The 25,406-nt window shown below is 45.1% G+C and overlaps 1 protein-coding gene across 2 annotated transcripts in view; it reads left to right on the forward strand.

The window, feature by feature from the left end:
• LOC140462832 (syntaphilin-like) overlaps positions 1-18,949 on the forward strand; it is an 86,718-nt gene extending 67,769 nt beyond the window's left edge. For both annotated transcript variants that reach the window (XM_072556179.1, XM_072556180.1), the window contains exons 6-8: positions 9,669-9,890; positions 15,878-16,027; positions 17,836-18,949. In XM_072556179.1, the coding sequence (XP_072412280.1) occupies positions 9,669-9,890; positions 15,878-16,027; positions 17,836-18,826 (1,363 nt within the window). In that variant the 3' untranslated portion in view covers positions 18,827-18,949. The remainder of the gene's footprint in view (positions 1-9,668; positions 9,891-15,877; positions 16,028-17,835) is intronic.
• The last annotated feature ends 6,457 nt before the right edge of the window (positions 18,950-25,406 follow it).

A 25,406-nucleotide genomic window follows, 5' to 3' on the forward strand; every position in this document is an offset into this window, starting at 1 on the left:
TAAGTGAGTTGGAGGTTTGGATTAGGAATTGGCTCTCTGGAAGAAGACAGAGGGTAGTAGTTGATGGCAAAGATTCATCTTGGAGTGCCGTCACTAGTGGTGTTCCGCAAGGATCTGTTTTGGGACCATTGCTGTTTGTCATTTTTATAAATGACCTGGAGGAAGGGTTAGAAGGTTGGGTGAGCAAGTTTGCGGATGATACGAAAGTCGGAGGAGTTGTAGACAGTGAGGAAGGATATGGCAGGTTACAGCGGGATATAGAGAAGCTGCAGAGCTGGGCAGAAAGGTGGCAAATGGAGTTCAATGTAGCTAAGTGTGAAGTGATTCACTTTGGTAAGAGTAATAAAAAGATGGATTACTGGGCTAATGGTAGACTACTTGGTAGTGTGGAAGAGCAGAGGGATCTTGGTGTCCATGTACACAGATCTCTGAAAGTTGCCACCCAGGTAAATAGTGCAGTGAAGAAGGCATATGGCGTACTGGCTTTTATTGGTAGAGGAATTGAGTTCCGGAGTCCTGAGGTCATGCTGCAGTTGTATAAGACTCTGGTGCGGCCGCTTCTGGAATATTGTGTGCAGTTTTGGTCGCCATACTATAGGAAGGATGTGGAGGCACTGGAACGGGTGCAGAGGAGGTTTACCAGGATGTTGCCTGGTATGGTAGGAAGATCCTATGAGGAAAGGCTGAGGCACTTGGGGTTGTTTTCTTTGGAGAAAAGAAGGTTTAGGGGTGATTTGATAGAGGTGTACAAGATGATTAGGGGGTTAGATAGGGTTGACAGTGAGAACCTTTTTCCGCGTATGGAGTCAGCTATTACAAGGGGGCATAGCTTTAAATTAAGGGGGGGTAGATATAGGACTGATGTTAGGGGTAGGTTCTTCACTCAGCGAGTCGTAAGATCATGGAATGCCCTGCCAGTAGCAGTAGTGGACTCTCCCTCTTTATGGGTATTTAAGCGGGCATTGGATAGGTATATGGAGGATAGTGGGTTAGTGTAGGTTAGGTGGGCTTTGATCGGCGCAACATCGAGGGCCGAAGGGCCTGTACTGCGCTGTATTGTTCTATGTTCTATGTTCTATATAGGGAGTTCAAAAACAGGAAACCAGAAATATAAGGCAGTCACTAAAACATTCATTGAGCACTTCAGAAGAATGACTACAATCTGGAACTTTGTTCATTTTCTCATTAGCTCCTTGAGGAACACAGTTGTATTTAGATTAGATTACCTACAGTGTGGAAACAGGCCATTCGGCCCAACAAGTCCACACCGACCCTCCAAAGAGAAACCCACCCCCCTATTTACCCCTGACTAATCTACCTAACACTACGGGCAATTTAGCATGGTCAATTCACCTAACCTATACATCTTTGGACTGTGGGAGGAAACCGGAGCACCCGGAGAAAACCCGCACAGATACAGGGAGAATGTGCAAACTCCACACAGACAGTTGCCTGAGGCAGGAATTGAACCCAGGTCCCTGGCACTGTGAGACAGCAGTGCTAACCACTGAGCCACCATGCCGCCAGCATTTATTGACCATTCCTAATTGTGCTCCAACTAACTGACTTTGTTAGGTCTTTACATAGGGCAGTTAGAAGCCAACTATATTACTATGGGTCTGAACTCACATGTATGCAGGCCAGGTCAGGTCAGTCCTTCCCTAAAGGACTTTGTGAACAAGATGAGTTGTTTCTCCCCCACCCCCTCAGATAATTGACTGGCCAGAATCTTATTGAATGGTGGAGCAGGTTCAAGGGACAGAATGGCCTACTCCCGCCGCTAACTCAGATGTTCGTATCTTGCATAGTCACCATTACTGAGATTCCACCAGCTGCTGTGAGGGGATTTATTCCAGAGCATTCGCCAGGGTCTCAACAAGAACAAAGAACATTACAGTGCAGGAACAGGCCCTTCGGCCCTCCAAGCCTGTGCCAATCCATATCCTTTATCTAAATGTGCCATCTATTCTCAAAAGATCTGTATCCCTTTGCACCCTGCCCATTCATGAATCTGTCTAGATATATCTTAAACGACGCTATCATTCCCACCCCTACCACCTCCACTGGCAACGTATTCCAGGCACCCACAAACTTCTGCGTAAAGAACTTTCCACATATATCTCCCCTGAACCTTTCCCCTCTCACTTTGAACTTAGTGACTGAGTCCTCCACTCTGGGAAGAAGTTACTTGCTATCCACCCTGTCTACACCTCTCATGATTTTGTTGGCCTCAATCAAGTCCCCCCTCAACCACCACCTTCCCAGTGAAAATAATCCTAATCTACTCAACCTCTCCTCATGGCTAGCACTCTCCATACCAGGCAACATCCTGGTGAACCTCCTCTGCACCCTCTCCAAAGCATCCACATCCTTTTGGTAATGTGGCGCCCAGAACTGTATGCAGTATTCCAACTATGGCCAAACTAAAGTCTTATACAATTGTAACATGACCAGCCAATTCTTGTACTCAATACCCCATCAAATGAAGGCATGCCGTATGCCTTTTTGACCACTCTACTAATTGTGTTGACACCTTCAGGGTACAATGGGTCTGAACACCCATATCTCTCTGTACATCAGTTTTCCCTTGTCATTTACTGTATAGTTCGCTCTGGAATTACATCTTCCAAAAAGCATCACCTCGCATTTGTCCAGATTGAACTCCATCTGCCATTTCTTTGCCCAACTCTCCAATCTGTCTATATTCTGCTGTATTCTCTGACAGTCCCCTTCACTATCTGCTACTCCACTAATCTTAGTGTCATCTGCAAACTTGCTAATGAGGCAACCTACACCTTCCTCCAAATCATTCATGTATTTCACAAACAACCATGGTCCCACCATGGATCCCTGTGGGACACCACTGGTCACAGGTCTCCATTTTGAGAAGCTCCCTTCCACTACTCTCTGTCTCCTGTTGCCCAACCAGTTCTCTATCCATCTAGCTAGAACACCCTGGACCCCATGCAATTTCACCTTCTTCATCATCCTACTATGGGAAACCTTATCAAACACCTTACTAAAGTCCATGTATATGACATCTACATCCCTTCCCTCATCAATCAACTTTGTCACCTCTTCAAGGAATTCTATTAGGTTTGTAAGACATGACCTTTCCTACGTAAAACCATGCTGCTTATCACTGATCAGCTCATTCTCTTCCAAAAGGGTATATGTACTATCCCTCAGTATCTTCTCCAGTAGCTTCCCTACCACTGACATCAGGCTCACACGTCATAGAGTCGTAGAAATGTACAGCATGGAAACAGACCCTTCGGTCCAGCCTGTCCATGCCGACCAGATATCCCAACCCAATCTGGTCCCACCTGCCAGCACCAGGCCGGACTCATTTCCTAGCACCAGGTCCAGTATGGCCCCTTCACGAGTTAGACTATTTGCATGCTGCTCTAGAAAACCCTCCTGGATGCTCCTTACAAATTCTGCCCCATCCAATCCTCTAACACTAATTTAATCCCAGTCAATGTTGGGATAATTAAAATTAAAACTTCTCAGGATTACTTCTCCAGTGACATAACCACCAAACTACAATCTCCAATGCAATGGTGGCTGATTTTTCGTCTAGGAGCTGGGTATCAGGAGTTGGGAATGTTCCTCTCCCTGAGATCCCATCTTTGCAATAGGGACTTGCCTCTCCTACTTTCAAGTAAATGAAATGGAGATGAACTGAAGATGGGACAATTGTCTCTGGAGCAGGCCCAAGGTGTCAATGGAAGTGGACTAATGGCAAGGTCAAGAGATGAAAAGGCTTCCCTCCATTTACTGGGTCATTGGTCAAGTTGTATGCGTGACTGTTAAGCTCTGTAATCCTCATTCTGCACAATCCCTCACTTCTCTCTGCCACATCATGCCAAGTCATATCCCCCATCCATCCTCTATACCCACTCTTCCAAATTCCTTGATGTTCAGCCATCGACCAGCCTGGAATATCTTTGAGATGCTCCTGAAACTGATGCAATAAACAACAAAGCTTTGAAAACTGCCAGTGATAAACCACTCGTCTTACAATCTCTTTTAAGTGTCAGTCACCCACAGCCATTCATTTTATGAACAGGTTATCACAAGGTAATAAAGATAATATTCAAACAAAGCTAGCACTCGTTGCGGGTTTTTGATAATGAGGCATTGTAGTTGTATAATGATGCCATCTGGCAACTGTATCAACGGCAGCAGTATGAACATATGACCTAAAATCTTGTTTTACCAAAAGGTCTCATTATGAAAGTAAAGACACCCCAATTAGACAGTCCATTCTAACCTTGGGAATGGTACATTTCTTGGATTATTGGTAGAATCCAAGAGGGAAATATTACAGTCCTTCTGATTGCTTTTCAATGATCTATGCTGGCAAATATACTGTGAATGTTGGCTGGTGTACTTATTAGTTACTAGAAGGTTTGCAAGTATTGTTTAACCAAACATTAGAGTCGTAGAGATATACAGCAAGGAAACAGACTCTTCTGTCCATGCTGACCAGATATCCCAACCCAATCTAGTCCCACCTGCCAGCACCCAGCCCATACCCCTCCAAACCCTTCCTATTCATATACCCATTCAGATGCCTTTTAAAAGTTGCAATTTGTACCAGCCTCCACCACATCCTCTGGAGCTCATTCCATACACGTACCACTCTCTGCGTGAAAAAGTTGCCCTTTAGGTCTCTTTTATATCTTTCCCCTCTCACCCTAAACCTATGCCCTCTGGTTCTGGACTCCCCCACCCCAGGGAAAAGACTTTGTCTATTTATCGTATCCATGCCCCTCATGATTCTGTATGGTCACCCCTCAGCCTCCAATGCTCCAGGGAAAATCGCCCTAGCATATTCAACCTCTCCCTATAGCTCAAATCCCCAACCCTGGCAACATCATTGTAAATCTTTTCTGAACCCTTTCAAGTTTCACAACATTTTTCTGATAGGAAGGAGACCAGAACTACACGCAGTATTCCAACAGTGGCCTAACCAATATCCTGTACAGCCACAAAATGACCACCCAACTCCTGTACTCAATACTCTGACCAATAAAGGAAAGCATACCAACCCCTTCTTCAGTATCCTATCTACCTGCAACTCCACTTTCAAGGAGCTATGAACCTGCACTCCAAGGTCTCCTTGTTCAGCGACATTCCCTAGCACCTTATCATTAAGTGTATAAGTCCTGCTAAGATTTGCTTTCCCGAACTGCAGCATCTCATATTTATCTAAATTAAACTCCATCTGCCATTTCTCAGCCCATTGGCCCATCTGATCAAGATCCCGTTGTAATCTGAGGTAACCTTCTTTGCTGTCCACTGCACCTCCAGTTTTGGTGTCATCTGCAAACTTACCTACTACACCTCTTATGCTCACATCCAAATCATTTTTATATATGATGAAAAGTAGAGGACCCAGCACTGATCCTTGTGGCACTCCACTGGTCACAGGCCTCCAGTCTGAAAAACAACCTTCCACTACCACCCTCTGTTTTCTACCTTTGAGCTGGTTCTGTATCCAAATGGCTAGTTCTCCCTGTATTCCATGAGATCTAACCTTGCTAACCAGTCTCCCATGGGGACCTTTGTCGAACGCCTTACTTAAGTCCATATAGATCTGCCACTCTGCCCTCATCCATCCTCTTTGTTACTTCTTCATAAAAATCAATCAAGTTTGTGAGACATGATTTCTCACACACAAAGCCATGTTGACTATCCCTAATCAGTCCTTGCCTTTCCAAATACATGTACATCCTGTCCCTCAGGATTAGTGGGTGGCACGGTGGCACAGTGGTTAGCACTGCTGCCTCACAGCGCCTGAGACCCAGGTTCAATTCCTGCCTCTGGCGACTGACTGTGTGGAGTTTGCACATTCTCCCCGTGTCTGCGTGGGTTTCCTCCCACAGTCAGGTCAGGTGAATTGGCCATGCTAAATTGCCCGTAGTGTTAGGTAAGGGGTAAATGTAGGGGTATGGGTGGGTTGCACTTCGGTGGGTAAGTGTGGACTTGTTGGGCCGAAGGGCCTGTTTCCACACTGTAATGTAATCTAAGTCCCTCGAACAACTTGCCCACCACTGATGTCAGGCTCAGGTCTATAGTTCCCTGGCTTGTCCTTACCAGCTTTCTTAAATAGCGTTACCACGTTAGCCAACCTCCAGTCTTCCGGCACCTCACCTGTGACTATCGATATTTCAGCAAGAGGCCCAGCAATCACTTCCCTAGCTTCCCACAGAGTTCTCGGGTACACCTGATCAGGTCCTGGGAATTTATGCACTTTTATGCATTTCAAGACATCCAGCACTTCCTCCTCTGTAATATAGACATTTTTCAAGATGTCATCATCTATGTCCCTACATTCTATATCTTTCATGTCCTTTTCCACAGTGAACACTGATGCAAAGTACTCATTTAGTATCTCCCCCATTTCCCGCAGCTCCACACAAAGGCCGCCTTGCTGATCTTTGAGGGGCCCTATTCTCTCCCTAGTTACGCTTTTGTCCTTAATATATTTGCAATTCTTCTATAGAAAGACATCGTTTTTGATGTTGTGGCAGTATAATTGTCTAACAGAGGCCTTGTGGCACAGTGGTTAATGCCCCTGTCTTTGAACCAGAATCTTTGGGTTTGACACCCCCCTGGAATTTGGTGGCCAAGTGAGGTGTATTCATGATGAGGCCACTACACACGTGTTAAAAGACTCCACACACAGGTTCGTGCCATAGGCTTAACTTTGTGGCAAGCATTTTCCTTGCCTCAAGCAATGACTGGAAGATAAATACTGTATTTGTGACAAACCAGCAAAACTGCTTTGTCTGTGAAACTGTAATACCATAAGAAATAGCAACAGAATTAGGACGTTCAGCCCATTGAGTCTGCTTCGACATTTGATCATGGCTGATATATTTCTCAATCCGATTTTCCAGCCTTCTCCCCATAACCTTTGATCCTTTTACTTATCGAGAACCCCCCCATCCATCTTCTTCAAAATGCTTGGCCTTAAAAGCCCTCTGTGGCAATGAGTGCCACAGATTCACCATCCTCTGGCTGAAGAAATTCTTCCTCATCTTGTTCTAAAGGGTTATCCCTTCACTCTGAGGCTGTGTCCTTCATTCCTAGTGTCTCTTACTCCTGGAAACACCTTCTTCAAGTGCACTCTGTCCAGGCCTCTCAGTCTTCTGTAAGTTTCAATCAGGCCCACTCCCATCCTTCTAAACTCCATCAAATACAAACCCAGAATCCTCAATCGCTCCTCATATGCCAAGCCCTTCATTCCCTGATCATTATCGTAAACCTCCTCTGGACCCTCTCTCAGGCCAGCCCATCCTTCCTTAGAGATAGGGTCAAAACTGCTCATAATATTCCAAATGCGGTCTGACCGGAGCCTTGTGCAGCCTCAGCAGTACATCTCTGCTATTGTACTTTAGCCCTCTTGAAATGAACGCTAACATTGCAATTGTCTTTCTAACTGCCAACTGAATCTGTCTATAAACCTTAAAAGAATCTTGAACAATGAATCCTAAGTCCCTTTGTGCTTCAGATTTCAGAAACCTTTCCCCATCTCGAACGTAGTCTATGCCTCTCCTTCCTACCAAGGTGCAGAAACCTTCTTAACACTACCTGTCCCTCCACCTTTTTTTTTGTCATCTGTAAACTTGGCAATATCCTCAGTTCCTTCGTCCAGATCATTAATGTATAATGTGAATCATTGTGGATCCCACACAGATCCTGTGAAACTCCACTAGTCACTGGCTACCATCCTGAAAAAGATTCCTTTAATCCTACGCTCTGCCTTCTGACAATCAGCCAATCCTCTATCCACCCAGTACCTTGCCCCTAACATCATGGACTTTCATTTTATTTCGCAGTTTTCACTGTGGCAACTGGCTAAAGGCTTTTTGAAAGTCCACTGCTCTCCTTTATCTAACTTGCTCATGACATCCTGAAAGAATTCTAACAGATTTGTCAGGCATGACCTCCCTTAACATGCCTGTGCTTACTTAGCCCTACTTTTCAATGCACTTCCAAGAACTCCACAATCTCATCCTTAATAGCGAACTCTAAAATCTTATCAATGACCAAGGTCAGTGTAACTGGCCTGTAGTTTCTGGTCTTCTGCCTCCCTCCTTTCCTAAACATTAGCCATTTTCAAATCCTCTGGGATCCTCCCTGACTCCAGTGATTTCTAAAAGATCACCACCAATGCCACTACTATCTCTTCAGCTATTTCCTTCAGAACTCTGGCGTGTAGTCCATCTGGTCTGGATGATCTACCACCTTCAGACCTTTCAGCTTCCCCAGCACCTTCTCCTTTGTGATGGCCGTCACACTCACCTCTACCCCGTGACTCTCTTGAAGTTCTGGTATGTTGCTAGTGTCTTCTGCTGTGAAGGCTGATGTAAAGTACCTGTTTGGTTCCTCTGCCATTTCGTGGTTTTCTATTGACTGCTTCTGCAGCCTCATTTTCCAGTGGTCCAATGACCAATGTTGCATCTCCCTTACCTTTTACATACCTTAAAAAATTGTAACCTTTCGTAATACTAGCAAGCTTACCCTCATACTTCATGTTGTCCTCTGCGTGTTTTAAAGGCCTCCCAATCTTCTGGTACTCACTAACCTTCACCACATTGTATGAATCATAGAATCCCTACAATGTGGAAGCGGGCCATTTGGCCCATTGAATCACACTGATCCTCCAAACAGCATCCCACCCAGACCTTCCAACACCCTCCCCCCACCCCATCCCTGTAACCTTACATTTTCCATGCCTAATCCACGTAGCCTGCATATCTCTGGATAATATGGGGTAATTTAGCATGGCCAATCCAACTAGGCTACACATCTTTGGATTGCTGGAGGAAATCCACATAGTATGCTATTCTGTTTGCTATTCGCCTCATTCCTCCCCCCACCCCCCCACCCCTTAGTATGTTTGTCCTTCTTTGGAATGAATTTCTGCTGCGCTTCCTAAATTAACTCCAGGAAGTCCTGTCATTGCTGCTGTACTGCCTTCACTGCTAGGCTCCCCTTCCAAACAACTCTGGATCCTTTTCTTGGGATCCGCTACCAACCTGGTTTTCCTAGTCCACCTGCATAATGAAGTCCCCCATGATGAGTGTAATAGTGTCTTATTTATCTGCCTTTTCTGTCTCCTGATTTTCCATTGACAAAAGGCTTGATCCGTGGTCTGTTTCCCTTTATACAATCAGCATGGTTCCCCGCAAAATGAATTAATACAGTTTTTTAAGGAAATGTCATCCTGTGCAGAGCCCAGCTTCTTATATGTGGATTGCATTTGGCTGTCTGTTTAATCACCTTTATGAATCTTTCTAAAGTATCTTATTTCTTAACCCTTTTTATTTCACCACTAATATTGTCTAATTTCCATTTAGATCATTTTTAATTATTTAGTGTATTCCCAGAGAGTCCTGTCATGTTTAATGAGAAGCTATGGAGAATGCCAATGGAATAATCTCAGGAGAGAATGAGGTGGCTGGAGAATTACTTATCACCTTGTTTCATGATGAGATACTTTGCAGATTGCAAAGTAATCACACGCTGCAAATTTTGCAGTGGGAAACGTGTCCTTGGCACAAAGTGGTCTGTGTCGAACTTGTTGCAGTCTGTATTCTTGCTGTTAACAGGCGATGGGTTTTTGATTGTCAACTTACCCCTGTCTCTAGTCGTGGTGTCCACGGGAGAAGTGGCTTCTCCTCCCTGTTTAAATCGACACTGACCCCGTCCTCATCCTCGGCCTCGGCCCAGCAGGAGACACAGCCCCTCCTCCAGCCGTCCAGACGCACCTCTCCGCCGGTTAGGTTACGGGACAGCTGTGCAACTTCCTCCCTTAGTAGCAGCAGCAACTCGGGATCCTACAAAGGCAGCGACAGCAGCCCCACCCCCAGGTAATGTAACATTTTTATTCGCAAAGAGGGGGGAGGCAGAGGGGACAAAGGCCAGTTACCTAAACATCTTTGTAATATGTTAAAAGCTATTATTAAAGAGATTTTGCAGGGTATTTGCAAAACTTAAAGGTAAACAGGCAAGTAAGCATGGTTTTGTGAAAGAGAAATAATGTTTTAACTATTTACTGAATTCCTTTGCAGAATTAAATGTGCTTTGGATAATGGGGAACTTGTGGCTGAGTTTTTAAAATTCTCTGTTGGGCATAGGTGTCGCTGGCTGGCCCACTTAGATTTCCAGAACAAAATTTGATAAAGTATCACATCAAAGATTATTCTGAAAAATAATCATGGTCTAGAGAGTAACATATTGGCATGGATAGAAGATTGGCTGGTGAATAGAAAATAGAGAGAAGACAGAAATGGGTCATTTTGTAATTGGCAAGTTGTTCCAAGTGGTGTGCTGCAGGGATTGATGCTGGGACCATTTTGTAATTCCTATAAATGATTTCAATGAAGGCGCCAAAGGTACGGTTGCTAAATTTGCTAATGACACAAAGATACTAAGAGGAGTAAGTGCAAAACACTGCTGATGCTGGCAACCTGAAATAAAAACAGAAAATGCTGGAGAATCTCAGCAGATCTGACAGCATCTGTTCCAGTTTCAAAGAAGAGTCTTTGGACGTGAAACATTTTCCCCAGATGCTGCCAGACCCTGCTGCATGTATTCAGCATTTTCTGTACAAATAGAAAAGTAAGTTGTGAGGAAAGCATGGGAAGATACATATAGGTTAGTTGAATGGGCAAAGATTGGAGTATGGTGTTGGAAAATGTGAAATTGTTCATTTGGTAAAAAATTTTAAAAAGAAGCATGTTGACTAAATCTGCCGATCTTTGAGATGCAGATGGATCTGGGAGTCTGGCAGGGTATTTAATATATAATAATATATATCATCTATAAAATGTAATACTTAATCCATTATCCTCTGGCAGCTCATTCCATATATGCACCATTTTCAGTGTGAAAAGATTTCCCCTCAGGTCCCTTTTAAACTTTCCCCTCTTACCTTAAAGCTATGCCCTCTAGTTTTGGACTCTCCTACCCTGGGGTAAAGACCTTAGCTATTCACCCTATCTATGCCCCTCATGGATTTATAAACTTCTGTAAGACCACCCCTTCACCTCCAATACTCCAGGGAAAAAAGCACCCCAGCCTGTTCAGCCTCTCCTTACAACGCAAACTCTCCAGTGTCAGTATCATCCTTGCCAATCTTTTTTTCGTCCTTTCCAGTTTAATAACATTCTTTCTTTAGCAGGCCGATCAGAATTGTACACAGTACTCCAAGCATGGCCTCACCAATGTCTTGTACAGCTGTAACGTGACCCCCCATCTACTGTCTCATTGTTTTTAGCGATAAAGGCAAGCATACAATTGCCTTCTTTGTCGCCATGTCTACCTGTGTTGTCACTTGCAATAAATTATGTACCTGCAACCCTATGTCTCTCTGTTCGACAACACTCCTCAGGACCTATCATTAACTGTGCAAGTCCTGCCCCGATTTGTCTTAACAAAATGCAACACCTGACAATTGTCTAAGTTAAACCATATCTTCCATTCCTCAGCCCATCGGCCCAGTTGATCAGGATCCCATTGTACTCTTAGATAACCTTCTTCATTTTTCACTGTAGCTCCAGTCCTTGACCTTATTTAAGAAGGGATGTAAATGCCTGGAGGCAGGTCAGTCAAGGTTTGTTTAACTAATACCTGGAAAAGGCAGGTTGTGTTTGGAGACAAGGTTGGACAGGTTAGGCTTGCATTTGCTGGAGTTCAGTAGAGTAGAGGGTGACTTGATTGGAACATAAAAGATCCTGAGGAATCTTGATAGAGTGGATGTGGAAAGGATGTTTCCTTTTGCGTGAGAATCTAGAACAAGGATTTAAGAATTAAGAGTTTCTACCTAAGGCAGAAGTGAGGAAAAGCTTTTCATTCAGAGGGTAATGGGTCTCTGAAATTCTTTTCCTCAAAAAAGAAGTTGTAAGTGTCATTTTCGAGTTTGTCTGATGTGCTTGCTTACTTCCTGGGTCTCATTTTACAGTGATATTGAGATGTGGTTTACCATGACACCTGGTTTATTTTCATTGAAATACAACATATATGCATGTAATTCTATGAAACCTGGCTTTCTCTCTAATTTTCTGAGTAACATTACTGTTCCTAAAGTATTGTGTTCTCACATGGATTTAAGATCTGCTTTGGAAGCTGAAGCTGGTAAAGAAGTTTATACTATCCTGGTTACAGCTGGGGAACTGAGGTTCCTCTCGCTCCCAAGGTTCCTGCTTCTTGTGCTAATATTGTCTCGAGAATGTCAGCCCCTCTAATTTGAGAGGCCCCCTTTAAATACAGTTCATCAGGTCATCTCTAAAGTACAGTGGCTTACTATCATTTATTAAGTGGGCATGGTAACCGACATGCACATTCCTCCTATATAGTTACAGTAGTTTGATACAACAATGTAATTAACAGAATTCAGTTACTTCTTGTGCATGTGTTTCTGTCCCAGGCAAAGCTATCATCAAAGGCAGTCATGATCATTTGGAGGTGCTGGTGTTGGACAGGGATGGACAAAGTTAAAAATCATACAACACCAGGTTATAGTCCAACAGGTTTATTTGGAAGCACTAGCTTTCGGAGTGCTGCTCCTTCATCAGGTGGTTGTGGAGTATAAGATCGTAAGACACAGAATTTATAGCAAAAGTTTACAGTGTGATGTAACTGAAATTATGTATTGAAAAAGACCTGGGTTGTTGGTTAAGTGTCTTATCTTTTAGAACGACCATGTTTGTCTCAGTTGTTTCATATGTAAATCACAAAATGTTTTTAAAAGTTACATTCTCAAGTGAACTTTAACAAACTGATGTCATGTCAGCCCAGATAATGCATTTAAGGAGTGAGCTGTCCTGTGTGAGACTGTCTGTGCCCCAATGGTCAGACTGAATCTAATCTAAAAAACGGATTTACAGAATGGATTCATGCAGTTTGTGAGCAAAATAAAATGTTATTCTGCAAGTATAAGTTCACCCCACAAAGTTATACATGTATGTGTGCATGTTGGTGTGTGTGTGTTGGTGGGGGGTGGCGGGGGTTATGACTGTCTGTGAGGGAGTGTGTGTATGTGTTGAGTGTGAATGTAAAGGGGTAGAAATTTGTGAGAGGGTGAGCATGGGAGTGTATGTGTGAGCATTTGAGAGAGGGTCTGCGTCTGCGTGTGTGTGTGTGTGTATATAGGGGGTCACCTGTAGTGTGACATGAACCCATGGTCCCAGTTGAGGCCATCCCCATGGGCACCGAACTTGGATATCAGCCTCTGCTCGGACACATTTTGTTGTGGTCCCGAAGACCGCCTTGGAGGACGGTCACCCCGGAGGTTCGCGGTCGAATGTCCTGGACTGCTGAAGTGCTCTCCAACTGGGAGGGAACTGGTGATCATTGTGCAGTGTCCATTCATCTGTTGCCATAGCCTTTGCTTGGTCATGCCACTATACCATGCTTCAGGGCATCCTTACCTGCAGCGTATGCCTCACAAACCTTATTGAATTCTTTGAGAAGGTGACGAAGGAGGTAGATGAGGGGAAAGCGGTAGATGTAGTATATATGGATTTTAGTAAGGCGTTTGATAAGGTCCCCCATGGTAGGCTACTGCAGAAAATACAGAGATATGGCATTGAGGGTGAGTTGGAGGTTTGGATTAGGAATTGGCTCTCTGGAAGAAGACAGAGGGTAGTAGTTGATGGCAAAGATTCATCTTGGAGTGCCGTCACTAGTGGTGTTCCGCAAGGATCTGTTTTGGGACCATTGCTGTTTGTCATTTTTATAAATGACCTGGAGGAAGGGTTAGAAGGTTGGGTGAGCAAGTTTGCGGATGATACGAAAGTCGGAGGAGTTGTAGACAGTGAGGAAGGATATGGCAGGTTACAGCGGGATATAGAGAAGCTGCAGAGCTGGGCAGAAAGGTGGCAAATGGAGTTCAATGTAGCTAAGTGTGAAGTGATTCACTTTGGTAAGAGTAATAAAAAGATGGATTACTGGGCTAATGGTAGACTACTTGGTAGTGTGGAAGAGCAGAGGGATCTTGGTGTCCATGTACACAGATCTCTGAAAGTTGCCACCCAGGTAAATAGTGCAGTGAAGAAGGCATATGGCGTACTGGCTTTTATTGGTAGAGGAATTGAGTTCCGGAGTCCTGAGGTCATGCTGCAGTTGTATAAGACTCTGGTGCGGCCGCTTCTGGAATATTGTGTGCAGTTTTGGTCGCCATACTATAGGAAGGATGTGGAGGCACTGGAACGGGTGCAGAGGAAGTTTACCAGGATGTTGCCTGGTATGGTAGGAAGATCCTATGAGGAAAGGCTGAGGCACTTGGGGTTGTTTTCTTTGGAGAAAAGAAGGTTTAGGGGTGATTTGATAGAGGTGTACAAGATGATTAGGGGGTTAGATAGGGTTGACAGTGAGAACCTTTTTCCGCGTATGGAGTCAGCTATTACAAGGGGGCATAGCTTTAAATTAAGGGGGGGTAGATATAGGACTGATGTTAGGGGTAGGTTCTTCACTCAGCGAGTCGTAAGATCATGGAATGCCCTGCCAGTAGCAGTAGTGGACTCTCCCTCTTTATGGGTATTTAAGCGGGCATTGGATAGGTATATGGAGGATAGTGGGTTAGTGTAGGTTAGGTGGGCTTTGATCGGCGCAACATCGAGGGCCGAAGGGCCTGTACTGCGCTGTATTGTTCTATGTTCTATGTTCTATGTTCTAGATAGACAACATTTGCCGAATCACATGAGTACCTGCTACGTACATGGTGGGAGGTGTCCCCACACCTGGGGCATGCATTCAGCCAACGTTTCTATCTCATATGCTGCAAGTTAATTAATTTGAATTAAAATTAATTGATTAAGTTTGAATTGTTGTCAAAACAGCAACCAAAATTCAGTTACACATTTAACAGCCAACTGTGACATGTATCTATTTAGGAAGAATCTGTCTCCGGCCGTTCTGTTTGGGTAGCTGAGCCTGCACGTCAGATTCATTCTAAAATTCAGAAAATTAAAGTGAACTTACACTCGTTCAACTTTGTAACATTTTTAAAAGGGAAATTCCTCTACCTACTGGGGGAAGCAGAGTTTTGAGTATTTTTAAGGTGAGGTAAGTGCAGTTTTGGTAAGCAAGGAAGTGAAAAGTTACCAAGATGGGCAATAAATGCTGGCCAAGCCAGCGATGCCCACACCCCCTGAATATGGAATTGAGATTTCAATTTGATTTGCCATGATCTTATTGAACAACAGATCGTATTCAAGGGACTGAGTACTCCATTCCTGTGAATGCAAGCAAGGGTCAGGCCACTTGTACGATGGCTGGGTTGTTGCTGCTTTCACTGGCTTCATAACTGGTTCCTGTAGATTCGTAAATCAGAGGGATTGCAAAACAAAAATAACGGGTTTAGTTACACTCATGTTAGCCGTATCTCGGTGGCTAATTCCCTTTTCTGTAGATTCAGAATGTGGTAGGTTCATTCCCTTGCCCTGAGTTCTGAGAAATCCAGAGCCAGGACTGAGCAAGTGCTGCACCATGTCCTGTGTCTTTGACATGAGATGGTAAAAGTCTGAGGCCATGTCTCCCCTCAAGTGGATGGAAGAGACCCGCAAGGATCGAATACGTAGAACAGTAGTTTCTTGGTCAATACTTAACTCTCAACTAAAGTTACTGAAGACAGATTATCGGGTCACTGTCACATGTTGTGTGCAATTTGACTCCCAGCTGTCAACATAACAACAGTTTGAAAGCACTTAGCTGTAAAGCTCTTCAGAACATTTCAAACTCATGAAAGGTGCCTACAAATGCAAATTATTCTTGAATAAATAGCTTTCTCGTGTTTGTATTTCAACAGGTATGATTCGATCCTTTGTCACTAATTGTTTGTCAATTTGCTGTGCAGACGTTCGAGTAAATATTCGTCCTGCAGTGAAAACCATGGGATCAAGCCACCAACACCAGAGCAATATCTGACCCCTCTGCAGCAAAAAGAAGTCTGCATTCGGCACCTGAGGGCAAAGCTAAAGGAGACGGAGGAGAAGCTGGATGAGAGGTATTGCTGATTCAGGATTGTGTGAGAAGACAGGAATATCATAGAGCCTCAAGCTTTAGAGATGTGAGCTAGCACTGGGAGGGGTAGGGGGACAGCAGAAAAGCATGGCCATCGCTGGTCAGTACATCATGTCCATCACTGGTCAGTATAAGCTAGCCACTACTGGTCAGTACACAATGGCCACGACTGATCAGTGCAGGATAGTCACTACTGGTCAGTACAGGATAGTCACTACTGGTCAGTACAGCATGACCATCGATGGTCAGAACAGGGTGGTCTTTAACTGGTCAGTACAAGATGACCATCACTGGTCAGTTCAAGATGGCCACTTACTGCTCAGTATAGCATCAGCACCAGTGCTAATGATCAGGCACAGACTGATATTAAAGGCTGATCAATATGGGTTTCAAATGCCAGGTTTCAGAAATAAAGATAGACAATAGAGTTATATGAAATCCTTTAAGGTAAAATCAAATTACTAGGTGATCAATCTTCTAGTGAATTCATCAAAGATGATTTAATGCATGTACCAAGTTTCAGGACCTAGTTTACCAGGAATTTCCTCATTATAAATAAGGAAGGGGTTTTAAAATTATTCAAGAAATAAATCCAAATAAAACTCTGGGTCCAGATGTAATGTCTCACTGGATGTTAAAGTTAGCAACTGAGAAACTAACTCTAATATTGAGCAATTGCTTTCAAGAGTCAGTCAATACCAGACCAGTGGAGACAAACTAACACGAGCAGCATATTCAAATAGAGGAATAGAAGTCAGACGGATATCTCTCACCAGCGTCATATAAAAATTGCTTGAACATATTGTTCATTATTGTGTAGCACTTTGAAGGTTACAATATCCTGCAGGGTAGTCAGCTAAGCTTTTAGGTCAGAACATCTACCAAAAGGCATCTTGCCCGGGATCGGGTTTCAAGTCTAGAAAGGTTTCACTCACAATGCCAGATTGGATTTCTCAAAATCCTTTGACAAAATTTCTCATGAAAAGTTCTGTGTAAACTTAACTGCTGTAGAACCCAGGAGCACTTTTCCATTGAATCCAGCACTTGGTCACCAAAACAGATAAAAAGGTTGGTGGAATCATCCTCTTCTGGGGATGTCCTCTCTCTCTCTCTCTCTCTCTCTTCTTCACCACCCCCCCCCCCCCCACCACCATTCTCCTGCCTTTTTCTCTCTCACTCTCTCTCATGCCCCAGGGAATTGTATTGGGACATGTACATTTCTTGATAAGCATAAATTACATTTCCAACAAGTTTAAAATAACAGGATGTGACTATCTGCAGATATAAAGATAAAATAGATCAAAGGACTACTCTCTTGTGAGGGAGGGTTGGGGTTGGGGGTGTTTGAAATGATGAAAAGGTTCAATTGAACCGATACAGAGAAAGTATGAATCCAAAACAAAGGGGAACTAAACCAGACCGAAGTCGATCAGTGTGTTTTGAATTAACACAATGGGTAGTGGGAGTTCTGACAAATTCTGCTGAATAAAATTATGAATGCTGGGGGGCAGTTTCAGGATTATGAGTTTTGTCAGTGAGGGGATTTGAGGGATATAGAATAAAGCTGGATTAATCCCAGAAGCTCAGCACTGCCTTTCCAACGGCAACTAACAATAAATGCTGGTCCAGTCAGCAACATCCACGTACCTTGAATGAGTTAATAAAAAATACATTAGCCATGACGTGACTCAATAGTGTGGTTCAGGCATGGGGATTGGATGTACTCTTCCCTGTCTCAAAAATAATGATTGACAATGAGGGTCTAACATTGTATCCTTGTGGTTTTCACAGGGGTGGGGAGGTGGAGGATTTGAAATTGCAGTTGTCAAGGATGCAGGAAGATTGGATTGAGGAGGAGTGTCACCGTGTTGAAGCTCAGCTCTCCCTGAAGGAGGCCAGGAAGGAGATCAAACAGCTAAAACAGGTGATCGACACAGTGAAGAATAATCTGGTGGAGAAGGATAAAGGCATCCAGAAGTATTTCATTGACATCAACATTCAAAACAAGAAGTTGGAGACTCTGTTACACAGCATGGAGTTGGCGCAGGATGGTGCGTCTCAGTCTGCTGCTGGCTCTCCAGCCCGGTCTCTGACCCGCAGCTCCACCTATACCAAGCTGAGTGAGCAGGGGCCTGAGCTCCTGGTCCTTGATGACACTGATCTTCCTCATCGTGGTTCCCTCGCCTCTGGAATCGATCGCGCTGCGGAGGCTGCTGCCCTCACAGCCCGGTCCTTACTGCGGGAGGGGTACAGGCCATCAGCCAGGATCCAGCTGAGCACTGTCCGAGAGCAGGGCATCCAAACCGACTTCTCCCCCTGTCATCCTGACCTGGAAGTGATAGCGGAGAAGGTCCTGAGGTCAAGCACCTTTGACCCTGGCGGGCTCACCGCTGGGGCAGAGAACCCGAGACCACTCCCTGACGATCAGACACTGCAGACCCTCGGTGGGAGTCCGGATCTGCGGCCAGTCGACTCCCGTTTGGTTCCTTTGGGGGCAGTGCCTGAGACTCCCGGAGCAGGAGTGCCACAGGTGCTCATCCAGCCGGCTCTGGATGAGGGTCCCAGTCGAGTAGCACACTGGAGCCGGTATTATATTGTGGATCTGCTGGCGGTGACAGTGCCCGCAGTCCCCACTGTCGCCTGGATTGTCAGTACCCAGCGAGGCAGCTCGCAGCCTGTCTACAATATTGGGGTGTTGCTGCGCAGCTGCTGTGTCCTTGCTCTGCAGTCCCTGCGACGATTCAACACCAATGCAGCTTCCCCAAACCAGCCTCCGTCCTAGCCCCAGCTCACTGCCCCTGGGCCTCCCCACACACAGCCACCACCATAACCCCTCACACCCCTCACCTCCCCATCCCATCACCCATCATACCTCGTCAACCTCCACCCACTCATTCTCCCACCCCATCACCAATCATCTCAACATTCACCCACTCACTCCCCCACCCCATCACCAATCATCTCAACATTCACCCACTCACTCCCCCACCCCATCACCAATCATCTCAACATTCACCCACTCACTCCCCCACCCCATCACCAATCATCTCAACATTCACCCACTCACTCTCCCACCCCATCACCAATCATCTCAACATTCACCCACTCACTCTCCCACCCCATCACCAATCATCTCAACATTCACCCACTCACTCTCCCACCCCATCACCAATCATCTCAACATTCACCCACTCACTCTCCCACCCCATCACCAATCATCTCAACATTCACCCACTCACTCCCCCACCCCATCACCAATCATCTCAACATTCACCCACTCACTCTCCCACCCCATCACCAATCATCTCAACATTCACCCACTCACTCTCCCACCCCATCACCAATCATCTCAACATTCACCCACTCACTCTCCCACCCCATCACCAATCATCTCAACATTCACCCACTCACTCCCCCACCCCATCACCAATCATCTCAACATTCACCCACTCACTCTCCCACCCCATCACCAATCATCTCAACATTCACCCACTCACTCCCCCACCCCATCACCAATCATCTCAACATTCACCCACTCACTCCCCCACCCCATCACCAATCATCTCAACATTCACCCACTCACTCCCCCACCCCATCACCAATCATCTCAACATTCACCCACTCACTCTCCCACCCCATCACCAATCATCTCAACATTCACCCACTCACTCTCCCACCCCATCACCAATCATCTCAACATTCACCCACTCACTCCCCCACCCCATCACCAATCATCTCAACATTCACCCACTCACTCCCCCACCCCATCACCAATCATCTCAACATTCACCCACTCACTCTCCCACCCCATCACCAATCATCTCAACATTCACCCACTCACTCCCCCACCCCATCACCAATCATCTCAACATTCACCCACTCACTCCCCCGCCCCATCACCAATCATCTCAACATTCACCCACTCACTCTCCCACCCCATCACCAATCATCTCAACATTCACCCACTCACTCCCCCACCCCATCACCAATCATCTCAACATTCACCCACTCACTCCCCCGCCCCATCACCAATCATCTCAACATTCACCCACTCACTCTCCCACCCCATCACCAATCATCTCAACATTCACCCACTCACTCCCCCACCCCATCACCAATCATCTCAACATTCACCCACTCACTCCCCCACCCCATCACCAATCATCTCAACATTCACCCACTCACTCCCCCGCCCCATCACCAATCATCTCAACATTCACCCACTCACTCTCCCACCCCATCACCAATCATCTCAACATTCACCCACTCACTCCCCCACCCCATCACCAATCATCTCAACATTCACCCACTCACTCCCCCACCCCATCACCAATCATCTCAACATTCACCCACTCACTCCCCCGCCCCATCACCAATCATCTCCTCACCCCCAACCCACCATCTCCGTATCCCATTAATCACCTCACCATCTCCACCCACACCCCATCATCTCTTCACACCATCACTCCCCCACCTTGTGAGTCCCTCACCCCATCCCCCACCCCCCACCACCTCACCCCCATCCAATCTCAGCACCCCCACATACTCTTCCCTCACCTCTCATCTTTTCACCCTAACTCTATTACCCCTTTCCCTTCACTCACTCCATCTCCACCTCCTCTACCACCTCACCCCCACTTCCTCACACCTACACCACCATCCCCTTGCCACCCTCAGTTATGCCCCCACCAATCCACGCCCCCACTCCCTCACCCCAACTTACTCTACACCCTCACTATTCCAGCTGCACTCACTCAACCCTCATCTGCCTCCACCCCCACCCAACATAGACCTCTATCTCTCCCACATTCCTTTACAGAGAGACCTAAAGTTGTATCCCTTTCCCTCACAGTTGTTTGCACTACCGTTAATAACTCATCAATACACAGATATAGGAAACTATACAAATAACTCACACAGTTGAGCCAGTTTGAGAGCTGGAACCTTGCACTGCATTGCATGGCTGAGAAATAAGATGTTTCAGATACTTCTGGGAGTATCTCCATGGCACTTAAAATCTCCATGTTGGTGTTAACATTACTCAAAGGCAAAGTATTAAACTGTTTTTTTTACATTTCCATCAGCTGCACAGTTACAAAATGCTGCTTTCACTCTACTAGATGCAAAGTAAAATGTACTAAATATAATGACTTTTCAATTTACAGGAGTTGCCTCAGTTCTCGTTCACCCTGAGCTCTTGTTGATGTTCAACTATTGCTTGTAACTGGCCCTACCTGTCAGAGGTGTCTATAAGAATCATTGTACGGTTTCAGTAAATACAGCACTCAGCTTGTCCAATGTTTCCCCTTTTATGTTGTACTCACATGGTTATTTATTCACTTTATAACTTTTTTTATTTGCACTGATCGAAGTGAGATGATTTTCTTCCTTGAAGTGGGAAGGTTTGCATTTGCATTTCTGGCACCAAATTGAGGGGTAGATAAATTTGCCAACTTGTGCTGATAGGGAGATTAGATTCCTCCCAATCGTATGCCTCACTGCGCCAAATTTTGCCAGCACCACAATCACCCTTCTACCTCTTTGATTCAGATTGCCATCCAGGCTGGATTAGTGACACCAGGAGACTTGCCAAACTCATTTCCTACTGGTCTCTTATCAGAGTTTAAAAGGTTAAATTCCTGAGTCAGGTTGCATAGACTGGGCATGTCTTCCCTTGAGTTTTGAAGATTGAGTAATGATCTGATAAAAATGTTTAAAATAACTCAGTTATCCGAATAATGTTAATAAGAGAGTCATGCGTTCATTTCTTTTTGTCTTATACGTGTCCAGAGGCATTCAAAAGTGTCAGATTTAGATAATCACAATTTATACTTTGGCAAGACAGAAACCTTCAGCATCTCATCCCTTTTCAGCAAAATTCAAATTCAAACCTCGCCGTGTAAGTGGACAGAAACTCTCTACTCTGTTGCAGGAATCAGCAACAAGGCAACGCTAAACTATATTTGGAAACAAATCATTTAAGAGTGAAATCAGGAAGCAGTTTTCAGACAGAGGTATACTATTGTGGAGCTCTGGAACTTTTGTCCAAAAGTTTTGAAGGATACGGAGCCAAGGCAAGTAAATGTGTCTGACTGTGCTAGCATAATTTAATTAAATGAAGGGGCTGAATGGCCTTCTTCCCATTTTAAAGTTCCTTATAATCGGTCTAAGGTTGCTGGTATCATCAAATCAGTTTGGAATGGGTATGAACTCATTCCAGACCAGTTACTTAACTCATTTTATCAGTCAGCAAACTCTCCACAGAATCATATTGTAATAACTGAGAACTTATTTCAGCATATTGTTGTCCACATTTTTTAAAAAATCGTTTGTGAGACGTGGGCAGCGTTTATTGCCCATCCCTAGTTAACTTTGAGAAGGTGGGGTGAGCCAATGCAGTCCATTGTTGACCCACATTATAGAGTGAATTCCAGGGTTTTGACCCAGCGACAGTATGGGAACGGCGGTATATTTCCAAGTCAGGATAGTGAGTGGCTTGAAGGGGAACTTGAAGGTAGTGGTGTTCCCATGTGTCTCCTGCCCTTGTCCTTCTAGATAGAGGTGGTCGTGGGTTTGGAAGATGCTGTCTGAGGATCTTTGGTGAATTTCTGCAGTGCACCTTGTAGATAATACACACTGTTGCTCCTGAGTGTCATTGGAGAAGGGAGTACATGCTTGTGGATGTGGTGCCAATTAAATGGGCAGCCTTGTCCTGAATGGTGTCAAGCTTTTTGAGTTTTGTTGGGGCTGCAACCATCCAAGTAAGTGGGGAGTATTCATTCACATTCCTGACCTGTGCCTTGTAGATGGTGGACAGGTTTTCAGGAGTCAGGAGGTGAGGTACTTGCCGCACTATTCCTAGGCTCTGCCCTCTTCTTGTAGTCACTGTATTTATGAGGTGAGTCCAGCTGAGTTTCTGGACAATGAAGGAGATCCAGTGATGGTAACACCACTGAATGTCAAGAGTGGTGGTTAGATTATCTGTTATGGCTGATGGTCATAGATTGGCATTTGTGTGGCATGAATGTGACTTGTCACTTGTCAGCCCAAGCCTAGATATTGTCCAGATCTTGTTGTATTTGAGCATTCAGTATCTCAATACTGAATGGGGCTGCTTCAGTATCTGAGGAGTTGCAAATGTGGCTGAGCATTGTGGTATCATCAGCGAACATCCCCATTTCTGACCTTATGATGGAGGGAAGGTTATTGATGAAGCAGCTGAAGATGATTGGGCCGTGGACACTTCCCTGAGGAGCTCCTGCAGAGATGTCCTGGAGCTGAGATGACTGACCTCCAACAACCATGGCCATTTTGCTGTGTGTCAGGTATGACTCCAGCCAGTGGAGAGTTTGCCACTTGACACCCGTTGGTTCCAGTTTTGCTAGGGCACCCTGATGCCACAACTCAGTTGAATGCAGCCTTGATGTCAAGGGCTGTCACTCTCCCCTCCCCTCTGGAATTCAGCTCTTTTGTCCATGTTTGAACCAAGGCTGTAATGAGGTCAGGAGCTGGTGGCCCTGGCAGAACCCAAATTGAGCATCACTGCAAGTTATTGCCGAGCAGGTGCTGCTTGATAGCGCTGTTGATGACACCGATCATCACTTTACTGATGATCATGACTAGACTGATGGGCCAGTAATTGGCCTGGTTGGATTTACCCTGCTTTGTATGTACAGGACGTACCTGAGCAATTTTTCACATTGTAGGGTAGATACTAGTGTTGTAACTGTACTGGAAGAACTTGGCAAGAGGAGCAGCAAGTTTTGGAGCACAAGTCTTCAAAACTATTGCTGCAATGTTGTCAGGGCTCATAGCCTTTGCAGTATACAGTTTCTCCAACTGTTTCTTCATATCACATGAGGTAAATTGAATTGTCTGAAAACTGGTTTCTGTGATGCTGGAGACCACTGAAGGAAGTCAAGGTGGACCATCCACTCGGCACTTCTGGCTGAAGATTGCTGCCTTATCTTTTGCCCTGATGTGTTGGGCTCTTCCATCATTAAGGATGGGGATATTGGTGGAGCCTTATCCTCCAGTGAGTTATTTAATTGTCCAACACCATTTGCAACTGGATGCGGCAGAGCTTCGATTTGATTTGATTTATTGGAGTCACAGTGAATAGCTTTGTTCAAGGACATATAGATCTTAGGGTGCTTAGACAGAGTGAGGTATACAAAGCTAAAACTGCACAGCAGGTGCTCAAAGCAAGATCAACATTAACACGATCAACATTATTTGAAGTTAGCAAGTCCATTCAAAAGTCTAATAACAACAGGAAAGACGCATGTGGGCATGTTCAAGCTTCAATATCTTCTGCCTGACGAAAGAGGTTGGAAGTGAAAAAGTGTGGTGCTGGAAAAGCACTGCAAACCAGGCAGCATCCGAGGAGCAGGAGAGTTGATGTTTTGGGCATAAGATCTTCATTCCTGATCAAGAGTTTATGCGCAAAACATCGACTCTCCTGCTCCTCAGATACTGCCTGACCTGCTGTGCCTTTCCAGCGCCACTAATCCAGAATCTAGTTTCCAGCATCTGCAGTCATTGTTTTTACCTTTTCATGTAGTTTCTTACGGTCCTGGGCAGAGCATTTACTGTGTCAGGCCATTATACCCAGACAAAATGCTTTCTATGGTGCATCTGTAGAAGTTAGTGAGGCTCCTTATGGACATGCTGAGTTTCCTGAGCTACCTGAGGAGGAAGAAGAGGCTTTGTTGTAACTTCTTGACCATCGCATCTACGTGGGAAGTCCAGGACAGGTTGTTGGTTATTGTCATTCCTAGGAACTTGGCACTCTTGACCCTCCCCACCTCCACTCCGTTGATGTAGGTGGGGGCGTGTTCTCCACTTTTCTTCCTGAAATCAATGATCAGTTTTTGTTTTGCTGACATTGAGAGACTGTTATCATTGCACCACGACACCAAGCATTCTATCTCCTCCTTGTATTCAGACACATCGTTGTTTGATATTCAGCCTACACAGTGGTGTCATTAGTAAACTTGTAGATGGTATTCGTGCAGAATCTGGCTACACAGTTGTGGGTGGACAGGGAGTATAGTATGGGACTGAGAATGCATCCTTGAGGAGCTCTAGTATTGAGCATTATCGTGGAGAAGGTGCTGTTGTCTATCTGCACTGAGTATGGTCTATGGGTCAGGAAGCTGAGAAGCCTTTGGTTGTGAGATCAATTAGCTCTGTCTATCTCTTGCTGCTGTTTGGCATCCAAGTAGACCTATCTGGTAGCTTCACCAGGTTGACAACTAATTCTAAGATATGTCTGCTCCTGACAACCCTCCCACAGTCTCCCTTGAACCAGGGTTGATTCCCTGGCTTGATGGTCATGGTTGAGTGGAGGATATGCTGGG

This window comes from Chiloscyllium punctatum, chromosome 37 (assembly GCF_047496795.1).
Source record: "Chiloscyllium punctatum isolate Juve2018m chromosome 37, sChiPun1.3, whole genome shotgun sequence".
NCBI lineage: Eukaryota > Metazoa > Chordata > Chondrichthyes > Orectolobiformes > Hemiscylliidae > Chiloscyllium > Chiloscyllium punctatum.